The 27959-nt window shown below is 42.0% G+C and overlaps 1 protein-coding gene across 2 annotated transcripts; it reads left to right on the top strand.

Moving 5' to 3' along the window:
• Window positions 1-10547: 10547 nt before the first annotated feature.
• On the top strand, window positions 10548-27344 carry LOC105009659 (tripartite motif-containing protein 16-like). 2 transcript variants are annotated; one of them, XR_004575740.1, is made up of 7 exons: window positions 10548-11187; window positions 13174-13269; window positions 13461-13694; window positions 13825-13984; window positions 14568-14627; window positions 26149-26921; window positions 26970-27344. XR_004575740.1 is itself a non-coding variant. In XM_034292119.1 (6 exons), exons 1-6 carry the CDS (start codon window positions 10612-10614, stop codon window positions 26673-26675), a joined length of 1653 nt encoding a protein of 550 aa, XP_034148010.1. In that variant the 5' UTR covers window positions 10548-10611; the 3' UTR covers window positions 26676-27344. The 2 variants fall into 2 exon arrangements, 1 of the variants encoding a protein (XP_034148010.1); XM_034292119.1 differs by having other exon boundaries at window positions 26149-27344.
• Window positions 27345-27959: the final 615 nt, after the last annotated feature.

The following is a 27959-nucleotide window of genomic DNA, read 5'->3' on the forward strand; positions in this document are numbered from 1 at the left end:
GCCTCGGAACTAGACCTAGTTTTCTAAAATACTGTTAAGTTCCACTACCCCAGTCTGAAAGAACATTCGCCGTCAATGGACTAAATATCCAACCCCTACTGTAAGGACAGGATGGCTGTACTGAACAACTTGGCTGTATAAAATCTGTATCAAAGAGACATTTCAACTAAGACTGAAGGGCCAAAATGACTTTCAATGAAACAGGGCCCAACAGAGTCCTGTTGTGATTTCCGAGCCAGAGCAGAAGAAGCTTTCAACAGCTACTCAGGAATTGCTCCTGATAATAACGTCCTAGAAGAACTATTAAAGGGCATTCTGATTCATGGACTAATCCCTAGCCTTGCCGACAAGGTACATCTGATGTGTTTAAGCTGGGAAACAATCTCATCAGAACAGGTGTGGGATCACGCTGTTCACACAGAGAGACAGAACAGTGACAGAAGCAAAGCAAAGAAAGAAAATGTTCACCGCCCAGATCAAGTTTTATGAGAAGCAGAGGCAGATGATGTTTTAACAGGCTGGAGAGGCTGTGGCGGGTGCAGGAGACGTTGAGGAGTGTCACTGTACACCATCCTCAGGGTCAGAAATAGGATGAGATGGAGAGAGAGCAGGATACCTCACAGCACCACAGCACCAGGTCAGTTCCCTTTCATTACTCAGAATAGTAGAGTGTCTCCAATGTTAACATCTGTGAATGGGGGCCTGCTGATTTCCTGGTTGACCCGGGTGCCACCATATCCATTACATCCAGATACGGTAAGGCTAAAATACTCAGGTCCACACAGAGTTAGATCTGCCTGTGCCTCTGGCATTTCTAAGGCAGAGTATATCACAGTTAAATAAGTTAACACCCCATGATTGACTGATTGACTACACTGAGAGTCCAGCCCCCGTCTGATCTCATCCATTTCCACACAAAAGCCATGAGGGACTCCATACAGTGGACTAATCTGCGTCTCAGAGAAAGTTTTATGTCAGCTGTACTAACTCAAAATGTACTGTAGGCGGTGAAATGCATCCAGTTGGTTACTATTCAAACGTCATGATACTGTGGCCAGAGCTCCATGCCTTCGTTCTGTAGCAGTTACAGAATCGGTGTTAGCCTACGCTGACCTCGTGGCCATGTGCCCTCTTATGGTGCATGTTCTTCACACCGTGCACGCTCTCATCTCACACGCTCGTACAGCTCATCTAACCCCGGCACGGTTATTGCATTGTTAACGATGTCACAGGTCACTTTCAAACGGTGCGCTGTTCTTAACGGAAAGACCCAAGCAGGTCCTCCTGATTCAGTTCATTTTTCACACAGGGACGAGTGAACAGTGAATCCCTGGTTACAAAGAGCCCTTGAATCGGTTCTTCTCCTGACTGGTCCCGAGTTCTTCCTGTTCCTGTTTAATCTGTGTGGTCTCTGGTTCCTCCTTTCGCAGATGGAGACTCAACTCCTGCAAACAGCACTGCTGAGAGACCTGCTGTAACGACTCGTCGTGGTGTAGTGTTGGAGGAACCAGGCGCAGGCGGTACTCTCGTTCGTGGGTTTTTATTAAAACAACAAACAAACCAAACACGAACGGAAAACGAAACTAACTACTGACTGAATGAAAATAAAGTGCGCGACAACGCGTCTTAACAATCAACATTCAACAGTACATTAACAACACTCACCCGTATACTAACAGACAGCAACAATGATCCACAATGTGGGGAGCAGAGGGGAAACATATATACACATACAAATGATACAAATTGGGACCTGGTGTGGAAGATTGGAAACATGTGACAGTCCGGGATGTGTTTGTGAGGTATGGGAACTGAGAAACTATGGCACGGTGGCGCTGCTGCTCACCGCACCATGACACCTGCAGGGATCCTGCAAGGAAGAAGAAACAAGCACAGGTTATTTACTGTCAAAATCAAACACCTGGTTCATACACATTCATAATAAATCTTTCTGAATACAAAATATAATTTCTCAATGTCACTAACTCAAGCTGGCTTGTAAAAGCATGTAGCCAGACATACACCCAATCCTTCATTGACACAACAATGAAACAATCTATGGCAGATTAAAAAAGAAACAAAAAACCTATTGGTTGTAATGAAATGTCTTAATGACTTCCTTTTTGCCTATACTCTGCTCCTCTATGTGCATTAGTCAATGCTCAGGGGTGTGTGGGTGTCTGTGTGTGTGTGTGGCATTGAAGACCATGTTAATTTACACAAAGTTGCCAAAATTCAAAACATTTTATACTGATTTCCAAACCAGAGGAAACAAAATAGCCACCCCAGCACTAAAATGTATACCATGACAAAGCACATGCAGCCCAATAAATTACAAAAAGGGCAGCCAAAACTCCACACTCTCTCACACCACTCCCAGCATGCACAGAGAGAGAGAGGATGCACACGCACAAGTCACACACACACACACACACACACACACACACATACACACACATACAGAGTAAGAGAGAGACATTGTCACTGACTTTGTTTTTCATCCTCTTAGATTCCTGCCAGCTGACATTGGATCCCAATACAACATATCAGAACCTGTGTCTGTCTGAGGAGAACAGAAAGGTGACATGTAGTAATGAGGTCCAGTTCTATCCTGACCATCCTGACAAATTTACCTTCTATAACCAGGTGTTGTGTAGAGAGGGTCTGTCTTGAGTCTGTTACTGGGAGGTAGAGTGGAGTGGGGAGTGTTGATTACATGTTATTTTGTGGAACAAGTCATGGTTGACTACTATTAGGAAAACTGTGTGGAAATGAATACTGCAGAGTTGACCAGTGTGGTGAACCAATTTTCATCTAGGACCCATTTTTATGGTGTGCTGGCAAGCGACCAACTACCTAGGGTGCCTGTCCGAGATGTTAAAGATTGTTAATACACACCCAAGCATTCAACCCGGGGAGCACTGGCTGGCTATTTACATAACGGATGATGGCATTGGAAGGTTTTATGACAGTTTTGGAAACCCCCTGATTTTACAAATTTTCCCAAGTCAATCAATGCCTTTCTGAAAACCTGTGAGAATGTGGAATACAGTTCAAAACAAGTACAGGACCTGGTTTCAACCATGTGTGGACAGCATTGTGTGTTCTTTCTCTATCTAATGACAAAAGGTCTGAGTTATAAAGATGTTATGTCTTTTTATGTTGATGATTTACGAGAAAATGATTCCCTAGTCTCAAAGTTTGTAGCTAAGATGTACCAGAGTAAGCGTGATAAGCAAATGTTTAATTGCATACAACATGCTCAATCTTGTGAAACGTTTAATTTGTGCCATGGTTGTTGAAGAAATAGAAAAGCCAATCACGTGTATGAAAACTTTATTATTCGAAAATAAAAACATTTGTAAAACCACATCAATGTCTACATAGTATTTTTCATACAACATTTATTCAAGATAAAACAAACATACAATGAATCACAAAATGCATGAAATAAAAACATTAAAATGGAAGCCATTTTGTGGGGTCCGTGGTATGAGGTTCAAAGAAAGCTTTGGTTGGTTGAAAACCAGTTGCTGGTAGTGTGGCTAAATCATCCATTGTGTCACCAGACGTTTGTTTATACAAATTGATTTTACGTCTTACATGAGCATTGGGAATAGTTGTAAAAGGCATGTTGAGACATGCCATGGCCTCTAAAAACACCCCCCACCCCAACGGTCATCTATTGTCAGCAATTTTATTGGTTGCTGTCACACTTTTAACAAGATCCAGTTGGTGCGAGCCCTTGATTATCTCTCCTTTGAAAACAAATTCACTATTAGAATTCCACGAAGTCACATCTTTAGACCTGTGCATTCTATTAAGAATATATTCAACATTCTTTCTACGCTTCACAGGCACATTATCCAAAATTTCATCAACAAGGTCAACATTTCGGTCAACAGTTTGCTTATTCTCAGTCACGTTTACTACAGCAGACATTGTCTCAGACCCGGGTAGACTTAAAGTCAGTGTGTTTGTATCAAGCTCCCCCTGTCGCACAACAGCCAAAAATCTTTGTAAAATGGCAGAGTATCTTTCAGCTTTCTCATGTAAATCCATATCAGGCTTCAACAGTATATTGTGTTGAAGTCTAACACTTCCCCGAGTTGGTTTGTTGGAAAGGAGAATAAAACACAGGAAGTCAGGGCAATTACCGTAGTTATACGTCCATTTATTACAGAAGCTTCTGGAGACACGTGTCGCCGCACAATGTCTAAGGATCAACATTCAAAACATCATTTTTATACTTCTACTACGCCCAAAAAGATAGAGGCGTTAACTTACAAAGTGTGTGCCATTGGCCCAATCCCAGTTTTATTCCTTATAGGATAACTGCAAGTATCCCCTTGCCCCCCTTTCTGGTTTCTGTCTTGTCTGTCCGACTATGTGTGTGTGTCTCTGACCTGTGACCTGTTTCTCACAAAACAGACATACTAAATCTTTCTATCCCCGGCAACCGCTTGAACAGGTTTTCCTATTCTCCTACTTGCTCCTTCAGTTTCGGTTCATATTACAGACATTTAATATTTTGTTTCATTGGTTACAACAGCTTATAACAGTTCACTAACTTATACAATCACTACATCTACAATTGCAAATCGATGAGTCCAAATCATTTTCAACAGACTGTCTTACATCGGTGCTAGTCGTTTTGGATTCTCACAGTTTTTCTAACTGATGTTGTGGCACCAGAAACATTTTCTGAGCATGCTCCATGTTGTTTAACCCTGTCTCGATGCAATTAGACTGGTTAAGAATGGAACTGCAACGCTTAGTAACGGCAGTAGAAAACCTCCAGATTGGTTGATGGTTTTTCTTTTCCTTGCAACTGAAGTGTTCTTTCTGGACATGTATATAATTTTGGCTTTTTGTCTCTTTACTTTTCGGAGCTGCGACTCGGTTAAGGGTATATTTCCGCGCCTTAGATTAAGCGCTATTTCACAGAGTGATAGAATGAGGTTGGTGGATGCTGATTCTAAAATAACTTTTCTTGCCAGTGCCTTAAATATCATCTTCAAAAGTGGTAAATTTCTACGAATGCGTTTAGACATGATCAAACTTTCTTAGGAACGTATACGACAGGCCAATCCCCTGAAAATAACCCTGTTCTCAGATGGTAGTCTTCTGGTGTTGTAGGTTTACAGTCAACAAGTAAATAACCAAAAGGCAGATGTTTTGCATCTTTAAAACTCTCCATGAAGAATCGAGAAAGACCGGGGTATATCTGTCTGCCTAAAATACTAATCTGCTGATTGTCGCGGGGGTTTTTAAACAAGATGAGGGTAGTTTGTGTTCAAGTTAATAGTTCTACTAGATTTGCCTTTAACAAACATGTTTTGGACAAGGTAAATTGCACTCAGGTTACGGTGGTGTGAATATTGTGTGAAAACTCTCCAAACTCTCTGATGCACTTTTCATTAAATCGTCGATAATTAAAAGGTTGTTTTTCTGAATCGGTAGCAGAATGTCATCACACAACGATGTTGGTAGACCTTCTATAAAATGTATCTCCCTTACCTTCAACATTTCGTCATACAGCGGTTGCCAACATGAATAAACCCAGACGATATTTAGAATTTCTGAGAATACAACCTCAGCATTATCCAACAACATCTTCACAAAATATGTTTCACCAGAGTTACTGGGGCCACTAATGACACCGCTGAACGGGTGTTGTAGTCAAAGGTCAAAACCGCTATCCATTGTAGATGTATTGATTGTATAAGTTAGTGAACTGTTGTAAGCTGTTGTAACCAATGAAACAAAATATTAAATGTTTGTAGTATGAGCTGAAACTGAAGGAGCAAGTAGGAGAATAGGAAACCCTGTTCAAGCGGTTGCTGGGGAGAGAAAGATTTAGTATGTCGGTCTTTTGAGAAACAGGACACAGGTTAGAGACACACACACATAGTCTGACAGGCAAGACAGAAACCAGATGGGGACAAGACGATGTTTGCATTTATCCTTATAAGGAATAGAACTGGAACTGGACCAATAGCACACTTGCTTTGTGAATTTAACAACTCTATCTTTTGGGCGTAGTAGAAGTATAAAATGATCTGTTGATTGTTGATCCTTAGACATTGTTCTGCGACCCTTGTCTCCAAAAGCTTTTGTAATGAACGGAATATGCGGTACGGTAATTGACCTGACTCCTGGTGTTTTATTCTCCTTTCCAACAAACCAACTCGGGGAAGTGTTAGACTTCAACAGTAAGTTCCTTGTTTTTACACAAATCCTGGTTGGACTATTTCACATTTCCTGTTTTTTTCCCTCTCCTGATTCACTCCCCTCCTTGACTTTACATCCACCATCACAACTGCTCAGTGCATTCTGGATTCATCTTGACATGTTTAATATTCAATATTAATGTAGTACCTGATTTTTATTGTAATGATTAACACAGATGGAATCTCAGACGACTCGTGAATGACCGACTCGTTCATGTTTATGGTTCAATTGAACAGTTACTGAATAGTCTGTCCTCCAGCCCAGTACTCTGTCCAAACGTTGCTAGTTTTGTCAAAACAAAACAAATCTTTATTGATACATATTCATGAGGGCATTTATTACATACAGCAGGGCCCCAAGGCTAGGACAGGCCAAGTGGACAGAGTCAGGCCAGGACGCCTCACCTCACCAGACCAGAGTCTTAAGGAGCACACGTAGTAAGAGCAGCACAGCACACAGTAAATGGTAATTGCACAGCACACTAAATGCATAGCACAGGATGAATGGTAATAACACGGCACCCAGTGGAAGGACTCCTTATGGCTACCAGTCCCAACTAGAGCCCAGCCCCTGATCTGCTAGAACTGGAGGACGCCCACAGAAATCATGTCAATGCAGTATAGGGGTCATAACTTACCATATTAAATGGTACAAGGACAATCACAACCATATAGGCTACATAATCAGACACATGTCTGTGGTACAATATGGGGTTCATAACTTACCATATTGAATGGTATAAGGATAATCACAACCATATAGGCTACATAATCAGACACATGTCTGTGGTGCTTTATGGGGTTCATAACTTACCATATTGAATGGTATAAGGACAATCACAACCATATAGGCTACATAATCAGACACATGTCTGTGGTGCTTTATGGGGTTCATAACTTACCATATTGAATGGTACAAGGACAATCACAACCATATAGGCTACATAATCAGACAGGAAAGTGGTCTTAATGCACCCCTACAACCCCCCTATCAAATCATTCACATTCCTTTCCCCTTTGCTACCTGTCTTTGTCGCCATTGTTATGGAAATGTTGAACTGATGTACATTTGAGAAATGTCTGCTTTTCCATTGCCTAGTATGTAACTATTTTCTTTGATTGTGATACACATGTCTGTATAGTATCAGAGGATCGCTAGGTACTCAGGCCATCTGTTCCTCTGCTTAGACCAATAAGGGTATCTGTCCTTTGTTCCTATGGGGTTCCAGAGGACATTGTCTATGACCGGGGTTCCCAATTTACATCCAGGGTCTGGAGGGCCTTTATGGGCTGGTTGGGGGTCTCGGTCAGTCTCACCTCCGGGTTTCACCCCGAAGTGATTGGGCAGGTGGTGCGTGTAAACCAAGACCTGGGGAGGTTCCTGCGGTCCTATTGCCAGGACCGGCCAGAGGAGTGGTCGGAATTCCTGCCTTGGGTAGAGTATGCCCAGAATTCGCTCCGCCACTCCTCCATGACCATGACCCCTTTTCAGTGTGTTCTAGGGTACCAGCCGGTCTTGGCGCCGTGGCAGAGCCAGCCTGAGACGCGCCGAGGAGACCTGGTCAGTGGTGCATTGATGCATTCGGCACGCCGGGGAGCGCTAGAAGTCTGCTGCTAATCGCCGTCGTAGCGACGCCCCGGTCTACGCTGTGGGCGACCGGGTCTGGCTCTCGGCCCAGAAAGTTGCACCTTCCCCTGACTAGAGAATTAACGCCTTGTTTCACGTTTCTCTCCTCAGGCCGGAGGTGGCTGGTCCCCTCCAGCAGTCAAGTGCGTGGGTCCCCTCTGCCCCCTCTGGACCTCGAGGGAGGGGTCTGCAGTACCTGGTGGAGTGGGGGAGTATGGCCCGGAGGAGTGTTGCTGGGTGCTGGTGGTGGATATTCTCGATTGGCGCCCTGATCGTCCTGCGCGGCGTCCTCCGAGTCGGCCCCGGGGCCGGTGTGGACGTGCGGCTGGAGCCATGGGTAGGGGGGGAGTACTGTGACGAGGAGTCGCGAGGGAGGCACGCTCTCTCTCCTGGCGCGGTGTTCAGTGTGCGTCGTCACCGGCTTTCTAGTCACGCCGCTCTTCCTCCCACGGCACTGTCATGTCTTGTTGTTACACGCCTGGTCCTGAAAGGCAATTCGGAAGAACTGCCTGTGTCGATGGATGAAAGTAAACAACCAGCTGATGTACTTGTCATTCAAGGTCATTGTGACGGTTTTGCTATTGTCATCTACAAGATATTAGCAAAATTTCACAGCATTAAATATGGACAACAACAAACACATATCCAAAGTTTATTTGTTACCTCACCAGGACATCATTATCACTTTCAAAGAGCAAGGACTTTTCCAACTTTGTATCACCAAACAACATTGAAACAGCCCCTTCTAAAGTAAAACGTTATGGTCACTTTGTTGTAAGCATTTTGGTAATAAAATAAAACTAAAATAAGGTAAAATGACAGCATACTCTTTTTCTGGTTTCTTATTAATCACAACATCAACTGGAATACAGTAACTGGTTTTCATCAGGTAGATTTTGTGATTTTTACCCAAATATTATTGTTAAATCAATAGACTGAACAAAAAATATAAACAAACAGAATCATTTTAAAGACTTTACTGGGTTACAGATCATAGAAGGAAATAAGTCAATTAAAATAAATGAATTAGGCCCTAATCTATGGATTTTCCAAGACTGAGAATACAGATCTGTATTTCTTGGTAATAGATACCAAAATATTGTAGGGTCATGAATGAGGAAACCAGTCAATATCTGGAAAAAACACCATTTGCCTCCTGCCTCCTGTGACTTATTCTTACCATATAGTTGATCAGGCTGTTTATGTGGCAAATGAAATGTTTTCCATTGTTGTTGCACAAAGTTGCTGGATAAGGATGGAAACTAGACACACTTAGACATTGACTACTGGGAGTGTCAGACTCTGACTGAACCACTGTCATACTCTGGTCACACTCTGAGGAGACCACCTGACATTCCAGTCTTAAGATCTCTAGTATTCTCACACAGACCTGAGCCAATCAACGCCTCTTCTTGATCGGTAGCATTAACATGTACAGCCCCGTGTCACAAGGATCAGCAAACACTTCCTGGAAGCAAAAAATGTCTCAGTTCTGCCACGTCTCCATACTCACCAGACAGGTCACCCATTGAGCATGTTTGGAACGTTCAGGAACCAACAGTGTTCCAGTTCCAGACAAAATCCAGTAACTTGGTTACAGACATTGAAGAGTAGTGAGACAACAATCTACAGGCCACAATAAACACTCTGATCTACTCTATGAGAACATGTGTTGTGCTGCATCAGGAAAATTAGGCAAATGGTCAGTTCTGATACAGACTGGTTTTCTGATACACCTGTTTTTTGTGATCAACAGATCCACATCAATGTTCCCAGTCATGTGGAATCCATAGATTAGGGCCTAATTCATTTATTTTATGATATCTTGATTCATAATAACTGTGGGTTTAGCTGATTTGGCATTTGACAAGCAGAGTGGTATTGCTTGGTTACTTGTAAATCCAGACATGATTTTCATTAAAATGATTAAATGTGTAGCGTTAGACCAATAAAAAACTGCATTAGATAGAGTTTATTAAATAAAATAAATATTCATTTCATTATTGGTAGACTACATGTTCTGATGTGTGTTTTCAGTTATATAAAAAAAGGTATATTTCTGGATATCCCACTATTTTTACCTGGTAGCAGACAATAAAAAACTATACAGCAGGACACAGATATATTTAGACAATAGACAAAGACAACAACTTGACAAAACTACAGTTAAAAGGCACATCTAATGAATAAGTTGTAGGTGTCTGTAAATATGTTAGTGATTAGGTTTTTAAAAGTGGCAATGTTGACAAAAGTAGATCTCAGATGGGGGAGTGAGGCTGAAGAGGGTTTTGTATAATAAAACAGTAACCAGTGTATCTTGTCTCAGGTATATAGTGATGGACAGTTTCTGGTACTGTACAGAGTCTAGTTATGTCTTTCCTTACTCAGGTCACTTTGAACAATTGCAGTTCCTTTAACAAGTTTGAGATACAGAGAACGTTGTAGTAAATATGTGAGATCTCTATTTGTTTGACATGCAATCTCTTTCTGCATTCACGTCTGCTGTTCTGCTAATTGTTCTGGAATTGGGAGAAATTATGAACTAGACCTTGAATGTAACAGAATTGAGAATATTTACTGGCTATGATAGATCAATAATGCCCTCTACTGGCCAGACCTGATATCTGACATCTGAGTTCACCACAGAACCAGGAAGTCACAGAAAACAAACCACTCCTCTGAGAAAAAGCAGTTCAAGGAAAACGAAAGTAATCTCTTGTTCTTTTTTCTCCGTTTATATGTGTTTGAAAAATGGCACAGGATATAAACTCAATCAGTTGTTCAATCTGTTTAGATCTACTGAAAGATCCAGTAACTATTCCATGTGGACACAGCTACTGTATGAGTTGTATTAAGGACTGTTTGGATCAGGAAGATGACAAGGGTATCTACAGCTGCCCTCAGTGCAGACAGACCTTCATACCAAGACCTGTTCTAAACAGAAACACCATGTTTTCTGAATTGGTGGAAAATCTGAAGAAGACAAGACTCCAAGCTGCTCTTCCTGATCATTGTTATGCTGGACCTGGAGATGTGGAGTGTGATTTCTGCACTGGGAGAAAACTCAAAGCTGTCAAGTCCTGTCTGGTGTGTCTGGCTTCTTTCTGTGAGACTCACCTCCAGCCTCACTATGAATCTCCTGCCTTTAAAAAGCACAAGTTGGTCCAAGCCACCAAACAACTACAGGAGAAGATCTGTTCTCATCATGACAAACTACTGGAGGTTTACTGTCGTACTGATCAGCAGTGTGTCTGTTATCTTTGTACAATGGATGAACATAAAGGACATGATACAGTCTCAGCTGCAGCAGAAAGGACTGAGAAACAAGTAAGATGGGAACTCTACAGTATAGGATAAAATGTATAAGGTCTGTGTGGATGTGGGTGTGTTTGATATAAATTATATTTAGTTTGTGTATGTGTTTGTAACAGTTACACCGTGAGCAATCTGTAAACCTTACCTAAGTATTTTATTATACCTGACCAATTTTATACCACTGATGTAAACCTCACCCTTTGACTAGAATCAGAACAATTTAGTAAGACTATTTAAGGAACAAGAGGGTGTGGTGTATTACAGATGTACATGGTTAAAGGCAGTTTTAATATAAGATGCCACGCCAAATAGGACAGGCAAGTTTCCCTAGTGGTCAGGGAATTTAACTAATGTCCCTGGTTCTATATATACCGACTATATATACCGACTATATATACCGACTATATATACCGACTATATGTACCAACTATATGTACCGACTATATGATTATAACTGACAACTAATGAAAACCCCAAATTCAATATCTCAGAAAATTTTTATATTGTGAAAAGGTTCAATATTGAAGACACCTGTTGCCACACTCGAATCAGCTAATTAACTCAAAACACCTTCAAAGGCCTTTAAATAGTCTCTCAGTCTAGTTCTGTAGGCTACACGATCATGGGGAAGACTGCTGACTTGACAGCTGTCCAAAAGATGACCATTGACACCTTGCACAAGGAGGGCAAGACACAAAAGGTCATTGCTAAAGAGGCTGGCTGTTCACAGAGCTCTGTGTCCAAGCACATTAATAGAGAGGCGAAGGGAAGGAAAAGATGTGGTAGAAAAAAGTGTACAAGCAATAGGGATAACCACACCCTGGAGAGGATTGTGAAACAAAACCCATTCAAAAATGTGGGAGAAGTTCACTAAGAGTGGACTGCAGCTGGAGTCAGTGCTTCAAGAATCACTACGCACAGACGTATGCAAGACATGGGTTTCAGCTGTCGCATTCCTTGTGTAAAGCCACTCTTGAACAAGACACAGCGTCAGAAGAGTCTCGCCTGGGCTGCTGGTCCAAAGTTATGTTCTCTGATGAAAGTAAATTTAGCATTACCTTTGGAAATCAAGGTCCCAGAGTCTGGAGGAAGAGAGGAGAGGCACAGAATCCATGTTGCTTGAAGTCCAGTGTAAAGTTTCCACAGTCAGTGATGGTTTGGGGTGCCATGTCATCTGCTGATGTTGGTCCACTGTGTTTTCTTAGGTCCAAGGTCAACACAACCATCTACCAGGAATTTTTAGAGGACTTCATGCTTCCTGCTGTGGACCAACTTCATGGAGATGCAGATTTCATTTTCCAACAGTACTTGGCACCTGCACACAGTGCCAAAGCTACCAGTACCTGGTTTAAGGACCATGGTATCCCTGTTCTTAATTGGCCAGCGAACTTGCCAGATCTTAACCCTATAGAAAATCTATGGGTTATTGTGAAGAGGAAGATGTGATACGCCAGACCCAATAATGCAGAAGAGCTGAAGGCCACTATCAGAGCAACCTGGGCTCTCTTAACACCTGAGCAGTGCCACAGACAGATCGACTCCATGCCACGCCGCATTGCTGCAGTAATTCAGGCAAAAGGAGCCCCAACTAAGTATTGAGTGCTGTACATGCTCATACTTTTCCTGTTCATACTTTTCATTTGGCCAACATTTCTAAAAAGTAATATTCTAATTTTGGGAGATACTGAAGTTGGGATTTTCATTAGTTGTCAGTTATAATCATCACAGTTAAAAGAAATAAACACTCGAAATATATCAGTCTGTGTGGAATGAATGTATACATTATACAAGTTTCACTTTTTAAATGGAATTACTGAAATTAATAAACTTTTTGATGACATTCTAATTTCATGACCAGAACCTGTATGTACCGACTGTATATAGTGACTATAACCAAGATTACAAGAAAGAAGAACATATCCCAATTAATAAATGTGATATAATTTAAAATTGCTACACTTTGCTGATTACATTTGTTTATGATGTATTTCTCTGCAGAGACAGTTTGGAGAGAAATATTTGGAATCCCAGAAGAGAATTGGGGAGAGAGAGAAGAAGATTCAGGAGTTGAGACAGACTGTGGACATTCTGAAGGTGAGTGTTGTGGCTGATATAAATACTTGTACAGGACCAATCAGAAGTTTGGACACACCCACTGAATGGATTAGTGTATCTCAACTTTTGACTGGCACTGTATATTTACATTTACAATCTGTCTATAATCCTGTTGATAGGAGAGTGAATTAACTTAAAATGGACCCCCTTCTCTCTCTGTGTCCTAACAGCACTCTGCACAGGCAGCAGTGGAGGACAGTGAGAGGATCTTTACTGAGCTGATCTGCTACATTGAGAAAAGACGCTCTGAGTTGAAGGAGCTAATCAGAGCTCAGGAGAAGACTGAAGTGAGTCGGGCTGAAGGACTCTTGGAACAACTGGAGCAGGAGGTTGCTGAGCTGAGGAGGAGAGATGTTGAGTTGAAGCAGCTCTCTCACACAGAGGATCACATCCATTTCCTCCAGGTGACATCACTAACTTACCTTACAATACTCTGTAATGGATGTCTCTTTACTTCTTTACCAGTGAAATGGACAGGAACTTAATTCACTGTCTGTCCATGTCAAAACCTGTTGCTTCTTTCCCTCTCTGTAGAGTTTCCAGTCTCTCTGTGTCTCTCCTGGATCTGAGGTCTTACCCAGTATCACTGTTTATCCACACATCTCTTTTGAGAATGTCAAGAAATCAGTCTCTGAACTGAAAGATCAAATACAGGATGTATGCAAAAAGGAACTGGACAGGATATTTTGGGAAGGTTGGTCAAAATTATTATTAATATAAATTATTAATATTAAACGTTATGATTTTTACTTGTCTTAGAACTACATTTATTGTTATAATGCAACCAATATTATTTCGAGGAGGACATTATGAATGCAAATACACAATATTAATAGACTATTGTAATATCTGTTTGTCTTGGCGGGTAACAATCAGACAAAACTCAAATGGTCCATATACAAAATATTGTCATCAAAACACTTATTCAAGAAGTGGAGGAGGAGAAGAAATGACAAAAATAGGAGAAGAAGAAAGGGGGAAGCATAAGGAAATGAGCAGAAGAGTATGAATGACCTCAATATCTTCAGTGAATCAATGTAGTTATCAAGTAGAGATCTGAGATCTGTCAACAGTCACTGTCCCCATAACATCTTGGTTCTAGTCAGTGAGCAGAATCAAAGCCATGACAGACTGGCCTGAACCACTGGAACTCATATACAATTATATACAAATATGGTCCATCTATAGTCCATCTCCCCTCTAGTTACCTGTATGTAGATTACTAGTAGACATGATTAATGTGGACCTGTGATATATAAGTCTGTCTGTCTCCATAGTGACTACAGGTCAGATTGGACCACCTGCTGAGCCCAAGACCAGAGAGGATTTCTTAACATGTGAGGAAATACAACCACACACACACACACACAACTGCACACACACACACACACACACACACACACAAAGAGAGAGAAACAGAGACAGAGACTCTCCTTTACAAAAGATACTAAAATACACTCAAATAACACAAACCTGGACCAAACACACCCACCCACATCGTGGATTTCACCTCTTCTAGGGAGGAAACATGGGACACCTTCACACAGACAGTGTACATGGCCTTCTTCCCCACAGCCCTGAACTCCCTCAGCTCAGGGGTTTGAATGAAAGAAGTTCCACATCCTCTTGAAATGTCCCAGCAACAACACGACATTGAGCTCAGGGAAAACGTAATCCAGGCTGTTCATCCACCAATCAGAGAAGGAGACGTCAGTCACAGACCGTTGATGAGATGCTGGCAAGGAATCAGAACTCAGCCACGACCTTCCTCCCCAAACGATACGACCAGATCCCTGCTCTCTCTCCCAACTCCTCCAATGATCTGCTCTGCATCAGATGCCCCAGCTTCATACACCCCACTCCCTGAAGGCATGAGTGAAGGTTGGCTGAATCCAGAGCACGGGACTAAACCATAGAATTGTGAAAAAGAGGCTCTTCAAACAGCAACATCCTGGGCAGTGTGTTGATCTTCTGGGACATACAGAACACTCTCCAGGCCTGCATAACAGAGTGATAAAAAGGAGTCAGGCCAGACAAATCAACCTCCTCCAACTACAAGAGGAAGAGATGTCTATCCAGACCCAACCGGATAGCTGTGATGGTAATTCCATCAAAAGGAACTATTTTAGGACAGAGACAAAATTCTATTGGCATAATTAGCAGTTTATTTGCAAATAGAGACATGCGTCAAAAGCTTCTAAAATAAACCTGTGAGGAATCTCTGAGGAAACACAACAGTCAGTGTACTTATAACAGTTAAAAGGGTGTGGTAAGATACGGCCCAACTGTCAACAATACATAGGTTTTACCCAAAGGGCGGGCTGTCCCCCCATCTTATCCCAAGGAACTAAGGACACTGTAGGTTACCTATTCAACTCAGAAGGGACACACACCATCTGGACAAAGAACAGATACACTGATTGTTTAAACAGATGGACATATTGACAGACTGATGGAGGACCCAGTGATCTACTGTCACCATTCAATGATGACCATTAACAAATACCAGATCTGTGATGGCAATTCCATCGATCGACACTCTTAAAGGATTAAGAACAGAGACCAAATTTTCTTGGCACAGTTCAACCATTTATTATTATTTGCAGAGAGACGCGTCAAACGCTTACAAAAATAATCGTCCGAGGAGTCTCTAACTTAATACATAAACAGTCCGTATTTATTACAGTTAAAAGGGGTGTGGTAAGTTTTTGCCCATCTGTCTCGTGTCTCATAGGTTTTACCTAAAGGGAGGGCTGTCCCCCCACCTTATCCTTCCTGCCATAATGTTTACTGTTGCGTCTACCTAAACTAGCCAATTGCTCCTTCTTCCCCCCAAGGACCACATTCCTGAGGAACAAAAGGACTGACACCCTTCTTTGTCAAGCAGGAGAACATGGTCAAAAGTACCGAATAATCATCTGATATTATACAGACATGTGTGTCACAATCAAAGTAAAGATTTACATACCAGCCAATGGAACGACAGACATTTCTCAAATGTACCTTAGTTCAACATTTCCATAACAATCCATCCTCTTGATACCAAATCAACCCTTGGTTGTAACAACTCGTCGTGGTGTAGTGTTGGTTAGGAACCAGGCGCAGGCAGTACTCTCGTTCGTGGGTTTTTATTAAAACAACAAACAAACCAAACACGAACGGAAAACGAAACTAACTACTGACTGAATGAAAATAAAGTGCGCGACAACGCGTCTTAACAATCAACATTCAACAGTACATTAACAACACTCACCGGTATACTAACAGACAGCATTAATGACAAGCGACAGCAACAATGATCCACAATGTGGGGAGCAGAGGGGAAACATACATACACATACAAATTAGCTAGATTGGGACCTGGTGTGGAAGATTGGAAACATGTGACAGTCCAGGATGTGTTCGTGAGAAACTGAGAAACTATGGCACGGTGGCGCTGCTGCTCACCGCATCATGACATTGGTTTCAATCCTTAAACAGTTTACTCATTAGGATGTAGACTGCAACAAAACAGTACTCTTTAACAACATGACCCTGTCGATATCATTATCCTTAATGATTAGAGAACGGAAAAAATCTGAAATGTCTGGATCCTCACTTACATGCTTCTAGACCATTACCCTCGTATTAACTCCAAGATCACACACTTTCATTATACAGAATTATAACATAGTACAGAAAAACCTTTTATGTTAAAATCACTGCTAAAAAGATATTAATTCAAGTGACACATATATTGACAGTATGGGGCATGTAGCATCGACATGTGGGTGTGTAAACACCTATCACTGAATACATCCTTTAATTTGTCACTATTACAAAGTCCTCTCATGCCAATTACTAGATTCACTGAAAAGTCCTCTCGTGGTTCCAATTAGATGTACTTCCAAAGTCATCACAAATGTTCTGCTCCTCCAAACGTCAGACAGTCAGTTATGAACCATTTCTTGGCAGGTCGGTGTAACAGAACGTGAAAGTCAGATGTATATTCCAAGGTGTTGTCCTTCATAGCTCAAATGTAGGTTACCATGACACAGCTCTAGTTGTCTTCATTCTAGCTGCTTTATCAGCCAGGTCACAATAATCTGTGTGTTCTCCTTTGTGAATGCTAGAATGACCAGTTTTAGCTCAGGGCTCTATAGCTGCAGGCTGGATTGGAAGTGATGGTTACTAGCACCAGAAAATTCACTTTTTTGCCTAACCTTTAACGCCTCCTTAGCGTGTCGTCGTCCCCAGGTTCCTCTCTCAGCTACCTGGACAGCAGATGAGATGTACCTGGTATGGACCCAATCAGCGTGGCATGATTTCGTGCAGTTGGTCTTCCACGCCCCAGTAAACGTTGTCCAGAACCGAAGCTTTCCTTCGACTCCATACTCTCGGTTGGAGGTTGCCTTCTCCATCTCATGGCAGAATCATCAGGACTAGAATTAGTCCAGCTCAGGAACCAGGCATCACTGTAGACGGTGCGGCACCCCAGGGTAGAGTCCGCTTATAGCTTTAGGACAGTCTGTCTATCTGTCTGTCTGTGTGTGTGTGTGTGTGTCTGTGAGATCCATCTCATCTCAGCCCACCTCACAGTTGTCCTTAAGCCAAAACTCAGTCTCTCTGGGATCCAACCAGTCCTCTATTGCTGAATCGCTTTCAAGTGTCCTGTACCTGTCAGTGAATTCTCCTTGAGAAGATTAGATGCAACTGCACAGTTCACAATCAGAATATGTCCCATTCATATCTGTTCCGGATGCTTCCTGAACGCCTTTCCGGGAAGGTGTTCCGGTCCTGTCCCACCGGGAGGAGACCCCGGGGAAGACCTAGGACACGCTGGAGGGACTATGTCTCCCGGCTGGCCTGGGAACGCCTCTGTGTCCCCCCCGGAAGAGCTGGAGGAAGTGTCCTGGGGAGAGGGAAGTCTGGGCATCCCTGCTTAGACTGCTGCCCCCGCGACCTGGCCCCGGATGAAGCGGATGAAGATGGATGGATGGACATTAGCTTGTTGCATTTTGCTGATGCATTAGAACCCAGTCCTACCAAACACTCAAAACCTATATTTCCAATGTCTTTCTGCTTCCTTTGTCTAAATAGATTAGAACAGTTGTAAACAGTAACAGTATAGTTAAAACATGTCTGGTGCTTCTGTTCTGCTAGTGTAGCAAAATTACAATTCCACTCTTTTCTATAGTTGGTTTAACAACCAACAAATAACAAACCAACACAAAGAACAGATGGACTCAATTTCCCATTACTGTTCCAATTACTCCTCAGTTAAGATAGTTTGCTTACATTGAAGTATCAGTCTCAAAGAGTAGTTCATGAACAATTCTCAGTTCGCCTAACCAGATCTCAGTCGCTATATAATTTGCATCTGATTGTGTTGTATCAGAACAACAATCAAATTCACCAATCTGTTTCCCTTCTAAAGAGTTCAAACAAGACAAAGAACCCATCTCAAACAGCCCCCCACCCCACACATGGTGTCTGTGTCAGTGAGCTGAGCACTCCAGGGGGTCTGTACCTCTCTTTACAATTTAGACTATGTAAAACTTCTTAACATGGTTTTCTAGAATAAAACTTGATGCAGAATTACTTTCTCAGTATTAAGTAAAACATGGCAAAACTTAGTAAACATGTAAGGAATAACCAAATGTGCTCCCTGCACATGGTAAGATGTATTCTACTTGTAGTAGCACCTAGTTGCTTCTAATTCTTCTATGCCACCTTTTGAAGTCAGTCTAACTACAACCAGTATTTGAAACATGAGCAAACCAAACGTTCTTCTTTTAAATGTTTACTTATAAAACACTAAATTATACATGGTACGCACGGTCATTAAACTGTGTTGCTTCCAACGTCTTTTCAAACTAAAACTAACTACATCCAATCAATTACACTGTGACGTAGTGCTATCTGACTGGAAGCTCAAAATACTGAAATATTATCAGACCTAAACATTACTAAACATCATGCATTTTAAAACCAATACATTAAATAGTTTTTTTTTACCATTTTAACTGTTTTTAAACTAAATTATTATTTTCCCTATTTGGCTCTTACACTACTCAACCATAATCATGTTAGATTTTGTATACATTTTCAGAAAAACGAAATTCTTCATGTAACTTTTTAAATACTTATTTAATTTGCTTTGAACTCTAAGTTCAACTTTTTTTCATCATAGATAATTTCATACAGTGCCCCCTCTGCTTTCACGACAGAGTCAACAGAGAATGACTCCAAGCGTGAAAGCAAAACCATTATAGGACGAACATGAAAAGAAAAATCGATAGTTGGGGGGAATCAATAACATTCATTCAGTAAAGTCACAAACTGAAAATCTAACAAAAACAAATGCGAAAATAATAAAAACTTCCACAAAGAAAATCTAATAGAAACAACTGAGCCACACGGTCGCTCGTGTGAAGGAATGAAACCCCAGAAACCAAGTTGTCTCACCCAGCGAAACTCCCAAATTAGCAGATCAAAATTAGCATTTCCACAGGCAATGGCCAAACTAAGTTCAGGCCACACAAACATCATGACTCAATCTACCTCCTAAAGTCTAGGGAATTTTCTCAACTTATGTTATTCAGAATAGTGGCAGTCAGCCAAAATCGCTACAGTCATGCATATGTCATGCAACGACATTAAGATTGTTCTAGCAATGAACAAAGTTGGATGACTATAGGTCTCCACCCTTACTACAAATATGTTGAAAAACCATACTCATGTTGGGCAAATGACCACAGGTGAGAACAGGCAGAACACCCGAATGGAACCCTTAGTGCAAAGGCCAATCGAGGGGGTCTGCCCCCCTTCCTGGAGCCAAGGAAAGTGTCCACACAAAAATGTCACATGGTCTTCAGACTGTCTGTAGTAAAAGACGTCATGCTTACAACTTAGTCGATATCCCACGTTAACGGAAAGTTCCGAGTTATTGCTCTACCCATCTAATATCGTTGCTGTTCGCCAAAAAAAATTGCTTATCTTATCAACACAGCGACAGTAGGGGGAAAAAAAACTCTCAAGAAAGGCCAAGTTAACAGAAAACAAGTCATTAAAATCAAAGAAAAATCAGGGAGTGATCCCCAGGATACTCCAGCCTAGATCTCCAAATAAAGTCACATCAATCTACCTCATTTGTCAGTTTACCAGGCTAGAATTTAAACACCGGTAAAGAGCATCAGGCGTAGGTCTGAAAACACAAGTATTATCCCAGGTATCATTGTAAATACAAACAAATTTAAACATTATTAATTAACCAATCCCAATTCAACATTTAAAATAGGACATCTTAATTTATGGGACAATAGGACATCTCCATACAAGGAGAGAGAAACACACTATTTTAACTCCTCATAGCAAAACCACAAGATCATATTTTGCCAAATTAGAGAAGCAGCATTGTACCACTTTCCAATATATTTCCCTCTAATTAAATTGAGGACATTATTCTCGTATACATTCCTAAATTAGCAGGCAAACACCCCCACGTGTCCCAGCAACCAGCACAACACTACAAGGCAAATTTCAATTTTGCGGATTCAGCACTAAGGCAAAAGCCGAAAAAGTGGGCCCGCTAAAGAACCACAACAATGATGCAATGAATGTGTTCACCCAAGTGTACACCCAACAAAGCAAAACCTTGCGATTTCAAAACTTCCAAGTTAACAACAACCTCGGTAAACGAGATAAAATATCCCACCAAGGAACACACAATGCAGCCAATCGGAACCCTTGTGCACAGGGAATACCAAAATGGAAATGCATGTACTAGGTCGACCATAACCAGGTATTGACAATTCAATTATCCAAAAACCATTATATACAAGAGCAAACTCGAGTCCAACTGATTTTAGATCTTTACTGGGAAAATAGGAGTGCGACAGGGGCTGTTTGGACATGGAACAAACATGCCTTTCTCTAACAATTCTTGAAACACGGGAGCTATCCTAATAATAGCCTCTGCTTGCAGTAGGTATTGAGTCTGGCATGGTCTATGGGGTCCTCCAGGTGTAACTACAAGAGGCTGTGCATTGTTAATTAGCCCAACATCATAGTTATGCTGTGACCACAAGGAGAGTGGAACTTCCGCTAACCTAGGATCTGTAGCAGCCACCTGGACTGCACAGACCTGACGGACCCTGCCGTCATGTGGCACAAGATGTACTTCCCGTTTACCCAAAACAGTGCACCCAAATCCTTCCCTATAGGCTTGGGCTGCCTTGGAAAATCCCACTCCCACCATATGACAAGGGACCCAGTCCACTACTTCACAGCACTACCGCACACAGGGACCCAAGCTTTCCCATGTTCTAAACACAGGTTTAGCGAGGGGGACATGGGGGTCCAAACCCTCCGCTTCGAAAAAGCGAGACACCTCTCTTACATTTTGCACAGACCAAGCACAAAACCCCCCCGAAGACTAGTATACATATTCACCCGTCAAAAAAATCCCTTTTACCAACAGCAAACCACACTTTCTCAAAACCAACACCCTGACTTTCTGAAACTTTCGCCGAGCAACGCAAGTCGCCAATATCCATAAACTGGGCCAAACCCGTTTCTACTCTATTCATTGCCTTTTTTAACAACTCAAGTGAAACAGCTCTAGGCCCTGTTCTTTCTAAATCCCATGAATAACAATCATCAACAGGCTGCCCACTCCTTGTAAAACAGGACATTTAAATCGTATACATTTGTCTGAACATTCTAGCGTGATCCCTAACTGTGTCATCAAATCCCTAGCTAACAAATTAACTGGACAACAATTGGAAAACATAAATTAATGGCTTGGGTAACGCTGGCTCTCGTCATCTACAACCGACAGAGGGGTAGTAAACCGCTCAGTGGTCTGTTCTCCACTAGCCCCTACCGCAATTATGGTTCTACCACTCAATTTTGGAAGTTTGGCCTATTCCTAAAGACAGAATATTCCGCACCAGAATCAACCAAAAATTCAATCTGTTTACCATTAATTGTTAGAAACATTGTGGGTTTAACTTGGTACTCTACGTTTTCTCTAAATGCTTGTACATTAAGTGTAACAACATCAATATATGCGGGGTCATGTAATGGATTGATCTCACCGGTAGATGCTCTCTGGTCCGTCTCCTCTGACCTTCCGCACCCCTCCCTCAGGCAGTTCAGCGTTCCTGCGTGTTCCCGTTGGATCGCCCGCTGTGAACCGTCTCTATTCTTGCGGGAACACAACATCTGAACAGCCGATGTCTTGATTCCCACTGGTATCTTCCCAAATCCAATGTCCAGTCGAATGTCTAGTGGTAGCTTCATAAATTTAAACGTAGCGGTCAGCATAGTCTCTCCAATCAGGGGCCATGACGGCCTCCAGCAGAGTTGGCTACGTTGATTGTAGGGAAATGTTCGCCAGGCGGGGTGGGACGATGCAAAACCCCAAGGAGTCCCAGCGATCGGTCTGGAGGAACACCGTGGGAGGGTGGGGGTGGGCAGAGGGACGATCCATCCAACCTGAACAAAAAGGACTACAACACGGAGATCAATAACCCCCACACAAACTGTCCGAAAACGTCCAGACTCCCTATATACCGTAGCCTACGCCTTCCAAGCAACTGTATACCATAACTGCTATAGTCCTCTAGTCTGCCCGGTAGACGAAAACGCCATGTACCGGAAACCCTAATAACTACCAAAAAGATACATTAGTTCACCTGTCCAAACACCATAAACATCAGGCATTAATTTATTTATTAATCGTTTTTGTTTGTTTTGTTTTGGCCCACGTAACTACGAGAGACAATCAATGGCTTACTGCCGCACTTAACCATATCCCTGAATCACCCAGTAAACTATTTTCAAAGGTCCAACCTTTACTGCAAATCTAAAGAGGTCCAACCTCTCAAAAGGTCCAACCTTTGCCGCAGATTTTATCGATAAGATCCAACCTTAAATGCAGATTTTAACCCTTGCGGTCCAACCGCAACTGTATGGCGTTCTAACCTCCTTAGTACTACATTTAAGCCTGGATACCTGTACTGATGAATCCCAAAAATCATATAAGCCAGGCGCCATCACTCTCACCCCTCTCGCAGCCAGTCCACGAGCGGGGGAGAATTTAAGGCTCCAGAGACCTAGTCTCCGGCCGTGCACGGATGACCAGCTAGGATATGATTAAAGACACCAGGTTAAGTAACCGAGGACGAGCTCTCAAATTGTGATGGCAATTCCATCGATCAACACTCTTAAAGGAGTAAAAACAGCGACAAAATGATCTTGGCACAGTTTAACCATTTATTATTATTTGCAAATAAGAGAGACGCGTCAAACGCTTACAAACATAATCGTCTGAGGAGTCTCTGACTCAATACAGGTCATTGAACAGTATATATTACATAGAAAAAGGGGTGTGGTAAGTTGTTGCCCATCTGTCTCGTGTCACATAGGTTTTACCTAAAGGGAGGGCTGCGTTTACCTAAATAAGCCAATTGCTCCTACTTCCCCCCAAGGACCACATTTCTGAGGAACAAAAGGACTGACCCCCTTCTTTGTCAAGGCTGGAGAACATGGTAAAAAGGACAGAATAATCCTCTGATATTATACAGACATGTGTGTCACAATCAAAGTAAAGATTTACATACTAGCCAATGGAAGACAGACATTTCTCAAATGTACATTAGTTCAAAATCTCCATAACAGATCCCCCCCTCCTTCATTCCTTTTCTTATTTAAGATGGGGACTCAGTTCTTTTAACTAGTAACCTAGTTATACAGTTCAAGAAATTCCACAACACAGCTTCATCATCAGAGTATGTGCTGTATCCACCCAGCTGGAATAGTCACTGTACAACAGTCTCTGGGCTGCTTGAAGACAGAACGCCTTGACTCTAGAAGTAATGTCCACCAGGCCCACCCTCATTCAGTGGTAGATACAGGGCTGCCGCCTTAACCCAGTCCTGTCCAGACCAGTTAAAGTTAACAAGTGTCCTCTGCAGAGTTTTTATCAAGCACCCAGACAGCTGTACAACCATGAGTCTGTGCCACAGAGTTGAGGGGGCCAGGTTGTTAGTTACCAGAACCCCTCCCTTATACGACAGCTGGGCTAACAACCATTTCAACCAAGACAATCTGGCACACACCTTCTCCACTACACCCTCCCAGATCCTTTCCTGGAACATATCAGAGACTAGAAAAACTGAGGTAACTGAGGAAGAGACCCCACAGGAAGCTGACCTGCCCAAAATGACTCACTCTTTTCCCAGTTGACCCCTGCAGAGGAAATCCTCTCATAAAACCAGCTGTTCAGCACACAGAGGATCACAGGACTCTGCTTTATAAAGTGCAGAGTAGAAATCCACAGCATGTCGGCGCATCTCAACATCGTCTGTAGTCACTTTCCCATCAGGGAGATGAAGACAGACCATCTGTTTACATGGCGATATTGACTGGTCCAGGTTAAAGAAAAAAGTGCTGGGAGCATCCATATCTTTGAGGGTGGCAAAGCAAGACCTGATCAAGGCACCCTTCACCCTTTCATGCAAAAAGGACCTTAATTCATGTCTCTTATCATGTAAATTCATGACCAATCCAGGGTCTGTCTGAGTGGTCAGTTACAGCTCAATCAATTTGATGTCCTGTTCAAGGGCTCTAATAGTCTCTCTAACCTCAACATTAGACAGAGCAGTAGACTGTTGACAAAACACACATTTGGGTCTTCCCAACCTCCCACTGTTCAAGGACTCAAAATTCCTTTTCAAAGCCCTCCATCGTCCCCAAAACAACAAAACCTTTCACAAAACATGATATCCTGTAACAACTTAATATTAAAATACCAATGTGACATTGACCGTCGTGGACAGAACAATTTAAAATCAACAGTAATAATAATGTGATCTGAAAACCCTACAGGAAAAATGTCACACCACACCACTCTACCAGAGTAGCGTTCTGAAACATATAACCTGTCTAACCTTGCTGCACTCATTTGACCATCAGTCATTTTTAACCATGTGTACTGACTAACATTGGCATTTCTCACTCTCCATAAATCAGAAAGATCAAACTCAGTCAACACACCAGACTGACAGGACACAGAATTCAGATGAGGTTCCAAACCCGTGTGATCAACAGTAAAATCCACTGTACAGTTCCAGTCCCCCAAAACCAAACATCCCTGTTGATCACATTGTCATAAAGAAACCTTTATCTTATCAAATACAGCAATGTACTGTGTTCCCTCATTTGGAGCATAAACATTCAAAAACTGAAACAGAACTCCCATAACATCCGCCATGACCAATTAGACCCGGCCCTTGACAATTTCAGTTATAGATATTACAGTCACCCCCAAACCAGAGGAAAACAAAATACCCACCCCAGCACTAAAATGTGTACCATGACTAAGCACATGCTGCCCCCCCCACCACATGCCCCAGTCAACCTCATTAGCTTCATCACTATGTGTCTCCTGTAGGAAAACGACATTACATTGTTTCTATGTAATCACTTCCAATACCCAAGCCCTCTTATTCCAATTCCTCCCTCCATTATTATTAAGAGAACCAACCTTTAACACCTCCATAAAGAAGAGGGAAAACAGAAGAACACACAGAGAAAACAGAAAATGGGTAAAAGACACCCTGAGATGTATGGTATCCATTAATGTTTAGATTTTCTGAACAACCCCGTCATGCATAGAAATCAGAAATCCACCAAGAGAAAAGGATGAATATATTGAAAAGGGCCGCCAAAACTCCACACTCACTCCCAGCATGCACAGAGAGAGGACACACACACACAGAGGGAGAGACAGAGACAGACACACACAAACACACACACACACACAAAGTAAGGGAGAGACATTTTCACTGACTTTGTTTTTCATCCTTTCAGATTCCTGCCAGCTGACATTGGATCCCAATACAACATATCAGAACCTGTGTCTGTCTGAGGGGAACAGAAAGGTGACATGGAGTGATGAGGTCCAGTTCTATCCTGACCATCCTGACAGATTTACCTTCTATAAACAGGTGTTGTGTAGAGAGGGTCTGTCTGGAGTCTGTTACTGGGAGGTAGAGTGGAGTGGGGGAGGGGTTGATGTAGCTGTCTCATATAAAGAGATCAACAGGAAAGGAGATGGTTATGAGTGTGTGTTTGGACGTAATACTCAGTCCTGGGTGTTATTCTGCTCTACATCCAGATGCTGTTTCTACCACAATTTTACCAATACTGATATCCGTGTCCCCTGCTCCTCCAGAGTAGGAGTGTATCTGGACCACAGGGCAGGAACTCTGTCCTTCTACAGTGTCTCTGACACAATGACCCTCCTCCACAGAGTCCAGACCACATTCACTCAGCCACTCTATCCTGGGTTCTATGTTTATAAGGGATCTGTGAAAATACTGACACCTATTCAGTGATACATCTATCAGTCTGCTTGTATCAATGTATGAATGATTGACGATGGCTAAAGATTGATTTAAGATTACAGATTTTATATAGAACAGCATGATCCAATTACTAATTTGCATGTACACAGGTTTCAATCAAATCAAGTGGAATAGAGTTAAACAGAGGTCTGAGTTCCTGAATGAACACATAATGAGACATGTCCCTCAATGGTGAAGGGAGTTGATTGACAGCTGAAATGGACCAATCATCATAAGGTTTAGTTTAGTCAGTGTCTACAACCCTGCTGAACTATTTTAACAGAGACGTTTCGTCTTGATTTGCGGGATTTGTTTTGAGTTGGTTGTTTACTTGTCAACAGAAATATATTTATAAATATATACCATGTGTATTTAAAGCATTATTAAATGTTGTACAAAACAGATTTTATTTTGACAGAGTAACCTCTTATCTGTTGTCATCTTGTGTGATTGATGGGGCAGATAGGAGTTGATTCATACATTTAATAAACATTTACCTTTGGTTCATGTTCAGCAAACATCTGTTCTGTATTTTATGTGTGATCATAGATTTGGGAATCTTTCAGTAAGTCATTTGTAGACAGTGTGTTATGCTTTGTAGTACATTCTACCTGTACTTGTTTATAATTACTATCCACTTTAATTGTGTAACATTTGGGACACGTTGTAGAGGGACTTGTTTTTTTATTTCAATTAAACTTAAGGAGGGATTTGCTGTAACTTTCATCATTATAAAGAGTTTGATTGAAAATGATCTTTAAATGGATCATTGAATGGTCCCTGTATGTCCTCATGTTCTGTCATATAGTCTAGCATATAACATGTATTATCCTTAGACAGGAAAAGTCCTAAAACATAGGCTGGTGAAATTCATCACCAAAGGTAGTGCAGATAGTCAGACTCTCACAGATTGTGTCATGGGGGATGACATTGAGAGTTCTGAAAATACACCACCGAAGACAGTCAACCAGGGTCAGAGACAGTCAACCAGGATCAGAGACAGTCAACCAGGGCCAGAGACAGTAAACCAGGGTCAGAGACAGTCAACCAGGATCAGAGACAGTCAACCAGGGTCAGAGACAGTCAACCAGGGTCAGAGACAGTCAACCAGAGTCAGAGACAGTCAACCAGGGTCAGAGACAGTCAACCAGAGTCAGAGACAGTCAACCAGGGTCAGAGACAGCCTAAGGAGAGTAAAGAGTTCAGTATCCTACAAGACAGAAAAAGCCTCCAGAATACTTAAAGGAGTACCAGTGTAAAGCTGTGTGTAATAAT

This window comes from Esox lucius, chromosome 5 (genome assembly GCF_011004845.1).
Source record: "Esox lucius isolate fEsoLuc1 chromosome 5, fEsoLuc1.pri, whole genome shotgun sequence".
NCBI lineage: Eukaryota > Metazoa > Chordata > Actinopteri > Esociformes > Esocidae > Esox > Esox lucius.